At 30.6% G+C, this 8,997-nt stretch overlaps 2 protein-coding genes across 2 annotated transcripts; both read left to right on the forward strand.

Annotated features, from left to right (window-relative positions):
• Positions 1-3,391: 3,391 nt before the first annotated feature.
• On the forward strand, positions 3,392-4,981 carry LOC119668903 (39S ribosomal protein L16, mitochondrial-like). The gene is made up of 3 exons (XM_038078582.1): positions 3,392-3,695; positions 3,749-3,817; positions 3,873-4,981. Exons 1-3 carry the CDS (start codon positions 3,656-3,658, stop codon positions 4,487-4,489), a joined length of 726 nt encoding a protein of 241 aa, XP_037934510.1. The 5' UTR covers positions 3,392-3,655; the 3' UTR covers positions 4,490-4,981.
• Positions 4,982-7,760: 2,779 nt separating this feature from the next.
• On the forward strand, positions 7,761-8,641 carry LOC119684351. Its single transcript, XM_038098379.1, has 4 exons — positions 7,761-7,818; positions 7,888-8,110; positions 8,172-8,425; positions 8,520-8,641. Exons 1-4 carry the CDS (start codon positions 7,761-7,763, stop codon positions 8,639-8,641), a joined length of 657 nt encoding a protein of 218 aa, XP_037954307.1.
• The last annotated feature ends 356 nt before the right edge of the window (positions 8,642-8,997 follow it).

The raw sequence follows: 8,997 nt of genomic DNA on the forward strand, positions 1-8,997 counted from the left end.
TTTTATCGTTCGTTACGCTTTGCTGGAGTAGCAAAGCGGTTGTCCAGGTTCGTTATAATAGAATTTATATCTTCGGGACTGAATTTCTTTAGGAACCAAAATAAAAGCGTATTTTTATAATAATTTACCAATTTTATTTATTCCGATATATAAAAAAAACAATGGTTATAGACATTTAAGGAAGAAAATAGTAATTCTTGATAACTCCGACGTTCGCTTCTGATGTTTGTGTCTTCAGGGTAAATATAGGCGTGATTTTATGGAATCGTTGTACAGGCTTCCGTGGTTGCTTCTGACGTTGAGGAGGTACCTGACAGGACCGCGTTCTCTCCTGGGTTCCTTCTCTTCTTGCGGATGTTTTGTGTCAAGCAATTTGTCTGTGGGCTGAATGATCAAAATAATAATTAACGGAAAAGAGAAAATTAAATGAAATCAGTTTCCTACTTTGATCGAATTGACCAGTTAGACTGAAGTAGCCTGTAATCTAGTTTTGATCGAATTGACCAGTTTCCTATTTTGATCGAATTGACCAGTTAGACTGAAGTAGCCTGTAATCTAGTTTTGATCGAATTGACCAGTTTCCTATTTTTGATCGAATTGACCAGTTAGACTGAAGTAGCCTGTAATCTAGTTTTGATCGAATTGACCAGTTTCCTATTTTTGATCGAATTGACCAGTTAGACTGAAGTAGCCTGTAATCTAGTTTTGATCGAATTGACCAGTTTCCTATTTTTGATCGAATTGACCAGTTAGACTGAAGTAACCTGTAATCTAGTTTTGATCGAATTGACCAGTTTCCTATTTTTGATCGAATTGACCAGTTAGACTGAAGTAGCCTGTAATCTAGTTTTGATCGAATTGACCAGTTTCCTATTTTTGATCGAATTGACCAGTTAGACTGAAGTAGCCTGTAATCTAGTTTTGATCGAATTGACCAGTGAACTTGTAACTCGCTTGAGCTCCAAAAGACAAGTCCCCCGTTCTGTAAAATGCGCGTTCTTATATACCGAATTGACCGGAGCTTTTCGGTGTAGCGTACCGGTAAACTTCGTTGTTCGTGTTGACTTTTGTGCTTTTCGTGTCTTTCTTGTGTATTTTGTGTATTGTCGTGTACTTCGTGTTATTTGCATTTTTGCGCACTTTTCTTCGCCTGACTTTTATGTTTGACATATTTCGCGTCTTTTGATTTATTTCGGAAAGAGAATTAAAATTTAAAACCACCATAAAGTGTTAGTTTTCAATTTAATTCAATTAATTATAACTTCCATTATTTAATAAATAAAATAAAACCCCAACGATATATATATGTGCGTGATATTGTGGTAGGAGAATTAGTGCAAGTGTCTGATTGTAATTATTGTTTTGTATGGTAGTTTGTTTATGTTAAAAAAAACATATATGATTAATAATTGATATAGTGTTTATAATTTTGTGTTTTACTACATATAGTGGAAAAATAAACCAAACGAAGAATTTACGGCAGCAGTGGGTTTTTTACTGATGTGTTGTTTTTTTTTTTCTATTGTAAAAATGTAAACAATGAGTGTTTGTTTTATTTCTTTAAATTCATGTTTATTCAATAAAGATATAAAGTGTGTTTTATTGTTTAATAATTGTTCAATGTATGATTATTTGTAATTCAAAATTCATGTTTTCAAGTTGTGTTTTGTTGGTTTGTTGTTATTAATTTTCTCTTTTTTTTTTCTTCTTCTTCAGTTTTGTTTATTAGTCTTATCCGCGGCTTATTAACGCATGGATTGCAGGTAATGTTATTGTCTTACCATCTTGTTAAGTAATAAAATAAATTTTATTCTTTTCAGGTTACATGCTGATCTTGTAGGGGTGAGTTGGGTTCTTTATTTGAATAGTCCATGGTGATGGTGTTGTGTTTTTGGCTGACGGTCTGACGTCAGATTTACACAAGAATTTATGTATGGTTTGAAATTGCTTTATAGAAATTTCAGCCTTTACACAATTATGCATTATTTTGTATATCTTAACATTTCTCATCTTTACTTTTTTAAAAACATGTGTTTAAAAAGAAATAATAATTTTCATGTTTGATGAAAATGTGTGCCATTGCTCACAAACAGCGATTGAAAACACATGTCAACGTTACAGCATCCAGTCTTCTCCAGGTGGTTGCAATATCTAGACGGCTAAAAAGGAAAACAGTGGCAGACTTAATAGACAGCGAGTAGCAAAATAGCTTCTTTTTTTTTTTACATTAAATATTCAAATAAAATTGCTTATTAGTACTTTTTTTTTGTTATTTGTACTAGGTGCAATATTAAAACGATTTTTGTCTTTAATTGAAGAATCGTTAATAATAAAAAAAAAAAAAAAAAAAAATGTTTGATTAAATTTCCTGGGATGAAGACAAAATCAATCTCTCTGATTTATGTTGCAATGGAAAGTGTGCTTTATTTCCTTTAAAGGTTTTAGTGTGCATTTGGATCTTCATTATAGTTTTTTATAAATTAATCTTTTTATATAAGAAAATCGCTTTTTCTATTCAAATTTTCATTAATTTATTTATTCGCAATACTTGCGTAAAAAAATACAAACATCATATTTATACTTGAAACTTAGATGGCGCTGGGATGCCTGCCTTGAGCTTGCTCTGCATTTGTCGCAGTGAGGGTGGAGGTTTTTTTCAAATAATTGGATTTTTGGTAAAAAATTGACAATTTTTAAAAAATAATAGAGAAAAAACTGTGCATACGATTTTTATGATTTTAAGTTTTTTGGAAAGTAAATTTTATTGTCTTTAAAGAAAATTTAATTTTGTTTCGGTCCCCTTTTTGCATGCGAAGATATACTGATTACAGTAAAGTAAGCTAAAAAAAATGCTATTTTTTAACAATTTTTTATGATAAAATTAAAATATTTAATTGAGGTTTTAAAATTGTGTTTTGTGGTGTATTTCTGAACATTTTGCATTTTAAGTTTTTTGATTCGGATGATATTTAAGCAGTTTCGATATCGAACTTTAATGCAATTTTGCACAAAATCTGTGCATACGATGCTTTTATTGCTTTATTGGAAAGCTTGTTTTATTGCCTTTCAGATGAGTATCCGTGCAAGTCGGTCCCGTTTGTGGTTGTTTTTTAATAATTTTTTAAGTAAAATAAGTCAGTTTTTTCAAAAACTTTGATTTTTTTATTTTTTGAATATCTCAGTTATTACGCAACATACAGATATGGGGTGTATACCAAATGAAAGATAATTGAATTTTCTATCTAAATCATATTTCAAACTTGGTGAAAAAGCTTAAATTTGGCTAAATTTTACAAATTGATAAACTTAGAAAAATTTCGTGTTCCAATTCCGGCTTGGTCCCCTCAGCGTCGTTGCTATCTAGGCTCAGGTAAAATTTATAGGTTTGAAATTAAATACATAGGCATATTGAATTTTGTCTATGAAAAAAGGTTTTTATGTCCGTAAAAAATTAATAAGATGTTTAAAAATCTTGTCAAAATCTACCGAGTGTAGAAGCACGGTAAAATTTATATATCAATGCAACAAATCAAAATTCAAGAATGAAGTATAATACCCTTTTACGCTTATTTTGGTTTAACCTCCGTTCACTAAATAGTATTCTTTGGTTGCTATCTTCACAATATTTAGTCTTTGGTCTAAAGAACATATTATAATGTTGAATAAAATATCAATAACAAATAGTGTGATAAAAAGTGAGACCTTGTACATTACGACAAATTATTTAATAATTGTGCTTTTATTTTAGAATTTTTAGGCCTTCCTTGCATACATTCAGTTGGTCTTAAATATATTTCACCTCCTATAAAATATGAAAGTAATTTAAAATTGCCTAATGTATTGCATTGTATAGCTAACGTGTGTTATTTCAGGCAAAGAAAAAGTTGAACGACCAAAATTGCGTATTATGGAAAAAGTTCCACAATATCCACCGAATTTACGAGCTCCTAAAATGCAAAAGAAGTTAAATCACATGCGTGGGCCAGAAAAAGTTCATAACAAATTACTTCACCAACAATATGGAATTATTGCCACAGGTGGCGGTCGCTTGCGTTCTGGTCATTTCGAAATGCTGCGCTTAACAATCGGACGAAAAATGAATGTTAACCGCATGTTTGCAGTTTGGCGTGTTCCAGCACCTTGGCAACCCGTTACTAAAAAAGGCCAGGGGCAAAGAATGGGTGGTGGTAAAGGCTCTGTCGATCATTACGTTACACCTGTGAAAAGTGGTCGCGTGATATTAGAAATAGGAGGTCAGTGTGAAATGGCCGAAGTCAAACCTTTTCTACAACAGGTAGCAAATCAGCTACCATTTAAAGCAATGGTTGTTTCATGGGATATGATTGAAAAATCGCGTGCTGAAACTGCAAGACGTGACTGCACTCATATAAAGGATTTTTCGTTAAAATATGTGATTCAAAATAATCTTAATGGCTGCCATAAGTGGTTATCACCAGTCGATTATAAATGGTTCGGAAAATACGCGTGAGATCTTCAGAATTACGTTTAAAAATTAATGGTTAACAGCCTTTTGACATTTAAATTTCTTAAGATTGCTTTATATCACACTCAGTGCGATTTCAGTCATAACTTAAGTCTTAATGCATAAGTTACCAAATTTTATGACTGATTATAGTCTTACAAAATATATATTTTATCTTTTCAAATCCAAATGCTTTTAAGTTTAAATAAAAATAACAGAAAACTTGAAAATATATGTCTATTTACATTAGGTGATAATAAGTCATATTGTTTTATACACCTTTTCCCCATTATTTGTATAATAACCATTTTTTTTGTTGACGCAACAAATTACAAACTAATATTAAATGTACAGATACAGTAAACAAATTTTTTTTATTGAATGATAAAAATTATGTAATAAATTTGCGCAGAATTGGGGTTATAAACCAGTTAAATTGGCATCAAAACTACTTTATTACAATATAAACAAATTTTATAAAAATGTAACGGCACAAATTCACCAAAAAATGAAAAAAAATTAATTTCCAAAGTTTCGCAATGAGTTGTCAGTTCAATGGAACTGCCTTTTTTTCATCAATTCTATTAAGCATACTCTAAAACGATAGGGAAAATATTTAAAATTCTGCGCCAAAAACCACAGATTTGCAGTCATGTTATACTGAAAGACAAATAAAAAATTGTTGTTTTGTAAACTAAATTAAATGAAAATTTAAAAATTGAGTAATAGAGAGAATTGCCAACAATTTGGTGACGGTTACGAAACTGTCTGTGCATGTCACCTGGAGGTCGAATCTTAAATTTCTTTTCTGTATCTCCACCAAGGAATATTATTGAAAGACTATTAATTCTCTATAGTCGTTTCTAACAATTTTCTTAGTCAATTCAGTTCGGTAAAATTCCAGCAGCTTGTCAATTTCTGAAGCATTCAGGTAAGATAATCTTTCTGTAGGATACTGTACTTTTTTAGGATCGATATTTGTCCAGTTTTCTTGTAACCTTTTGAATAATGGAATGTTAGGATTGTTGGTAACTTGACTAATTTTAGTATCAAACACGCCTTTCAATATCAATTCGTAGATGTGATGGTGGCAAGCAAAAATAAGCATATCTCGATTAAATTTTTGTTCGAGAAGCGCACAAGCACCATTAATAGGACCAGTATTTGAACCAGTAGTATCACAACAAAGGATTTGCACTTTATATTCGAGATTCCAGTCAGTAACCGCATTCCAAACTGCCTGTGCCTGATCACTACCTGTACAGTTATCTAATTTTGGCACCGCAATAAGTAGTTCTTTATCACCATACGAAATAACAATCGGGAGACGTTCTTCTCCACATATGCGCATATCTAAAGCCGGCAACAGTTTGCCACCCCAATGGAGAGTTACAGTAACTGGTACTACGCTGTTTTCGTTTTCCTGTGCGAATTCTTTGAATGGAGGTGTTACATTCATCGTAGTTGACGTTGGCTAATGAAATGTCAAACACAATATAATATGTAAAACATGTAATATTAAATAAATAGTTAAGTATGTGAATGAAAGGTGAAGTATTCACATGTGTAATTTACTACTCTAAAAAATTGGCGACGAGAATAAGAAGAAAAACTAGTTAAATTGAAGAAACGAAACGGTGTTAATGACTGGTGATAATTACAGTGAAAGTGTCTCATTTTCAACATTAAATATGGCCGCAGCGTTCAATTTTGAGGCTTTTAATCCGGAAGTAATGACTTAGAACCGGTGGGTGAAACGGTTGGAGATTGCATTAGAACTGTTTTATTATGTTTACATTACGAACTTTAGTAAACGAACTTTGCTAAAGTTGATTCAGCATTTACATTATCGTTTCGGGTTTTCATTTTGACAGTTGCTGTTTTTGTTATCTTTTGTTTACATTTGATTTGTTTACATATTGATACTTGTGAATATTGTGTTTTACTATATATTATGACGAAAATTATGAATCAAAATATAATTACATTGTTCTGCAGTGAATCTGCACAACAAAATAAAATTCTCAATAATGATTAAATTACGTACAAATAAAACGTCGTAAAATAATTGCCAAAATATTGCAATTAATAGCGGCAAAAAAATATAGAACATTTTACAATTTCTTAGTCTAAGAAAAATTGCATATAATTAACAGAATTAAACAAACCCAGCATATAACAATTAACAATTTTGTTAAAAACTGGTATGAAGGTTTAAAATATCAAAAATGAATTTGTAAATTATTAAAGACTTTCATTAAAAATCAATTTCATTCAGAACTATTCATCACATTTTTTTATTTTGGTAATCCGAATTCGAGATTAAACACTGTAGTAATAAAAGAAAATTATTTTAATAACAAAAGTTTCTATAAATGTAATTGTTGTTATATTTCCTTTTTTGTATGCAACTTTCTTTATATAGGTATAGAAAGTTTCTTTCTACTGAACACTTATTAAATATCAACTTATTGTAATGTTATGTTTATCTATTTAAAGTCTGTTTTATAGAAAACAATAAAATAATTAATAAAGAAATTCCCCTTAATGAGTATGTTTGATAAATAATTTTTTTTAATTAGTTTAAACAAATATATAGGCTTTTGTATAAACTGAATATTCAAAGATGTATTCAAAGGTATTCAAAGATGTTCTGCAACTAACTGCATTTGGTATAATGAATAATTTTATTAAGGTTGTTTTATACTAAAAAATATAGTTTTCGATTCATTTCAAATATTTCTTTTTCCAAATCGACAAAAGGATAAAAATCACAACATATGCAAATAAGTTATTTTTATTTAGGATTGTAAGGAATTATTAAGTTTTCGGAGAATTTCTTTATATTTTCTGCACCTTGCACTTCTTTCTCAAGTAATGGCAATTTGGTGACATTAAAATCATGAATTTATATAAATCAGCAATTTGTTCTAATTATTTTTCTTACATCTGAAAATAAAATTATTTTATGTATATAAAAAAAGAGATATGTATAATGATATGAGATAAAGCGCCTTATATCTTGAAGAGCACATGCTACATGGTTGTTGATTTTTCTTTATAAATAATAGTTGGTTTACAATAATATTGTGTGTCGATGCCACATTTTGTTACAAATGTAAACAAACAAAAGTGTAAACAAAACAAAATGTCATTTCGCCATTTTCATACTAAAAACTTATCGATAACGCATTAAATTCAGCATTGTATTCAGGAAAAGGTATTAAATGAAGCCAACTTTCGGTCAAAGTCCGAGTTTTGTTGTGCCTATTTTTATATGGCAAAATCGACTTTATTTGCTGGTTTTGCGCTCAAAGTCGATTCCAGCCAGCAAAGTTCGTAATGTAAACATAGTATTTGGATGTGATGTTGCAAAGAAGCATCAATTCTTATTGCATTATTAGGTGCATCAAAATACAATGTGCTATGTGACAAATTGTTGCCAAAAACACCAGAGGAAAATACATATAAACAAATCGTTCAGATTTTAGATGAACATTTTAATCCAACGCCAAATGAAATTTTGAAAAACTACTGTTTTCATTTGCGAAAACAAAAAGCAGAAGAAACGTGTGAAAAATTTCTGTTGGAACTGAGTAAATTGGCAGTGCATTGCAATTTCGGAATGTATTTAGACACTGTATTGCGAAATCAAATTTGGTTTAAATAACCAAAGAATACAAAGCAGGTTATTGGAAAGAAAAACAGTAAACTTGGAAGACGCAGTTAAGATAGCAACGGCATACGAAGGAGCGGGAAAGGGTGGAATGGAATTACATCGAACCGTACATCAAAGTTCTGCAGAAATGGTAAATAAAATACATGGTATTAAACGAAGAGGTTTAAAAAAGAGTAACCAAAATTTGCAACCGTCACTTAACGTAAAAAAAGCTAAGAAAAAATGCTACAGATGTGGCAGTCCTACACATTTGGCAAAAGAATGTAAGCATAGAGATACGATTTGTCATTTTTGCAAAATAAAAGGCCATTTACGAAAAGTGTATATGAAAGAATGTTAATCAAATCACTTTCGAAGTTGTTAAGGAAGTAGAGAGAAGCATCGAAGAACTTTTGCATATTGATATGTCACATAATAATGAAAAACCATGTGGAGAAATAGCGAAAATAGAAAAAGATAAAAAAGAAGCACGATACTGAATGTTTAACGTAAATGAAATACCAATTAAATTTGAGTTGGACACTGGAGCACCGGTGTCGGTAATGAGTTTAGAAGATGCCAAGAAATATTTTAGTAAGTTGAAGCTCAAAAAGAGTGATTTGCAACTTTATAGCTTTTATAGCTTCCACAGCTGGATTGTATTAGATATATAGAGGTGAGTGTTACATATGTAAATACAACAAACACTCTTAATCTGTATAATATTCGTACTCAACACAAACCACTGTGTGGCCGCGAATGGATTAAAATGCTAAAAGTTAACTTGCAACAAGGAATATCTACGAAGGTGGTCATTAAACAAATTACCGATATGAAGTCTAACTACTTACAGATA

The sequence above is a fragment of the Teleopsis dalmanni genome, chromosome 1, assembly GCF_002237135.1.
Source record: "Teleopsis dalmanni isolate 2A chromosome 1, ASM223713v2, whole genome shotgun sequence".
In the NCBI taxonomy this organism is placed as follows: Eukaryota; Metazoa; Arthropoda; class Insecta; order Diptera; family Diopsidae; genus Teleopsis; species Teleopsis dalmanni.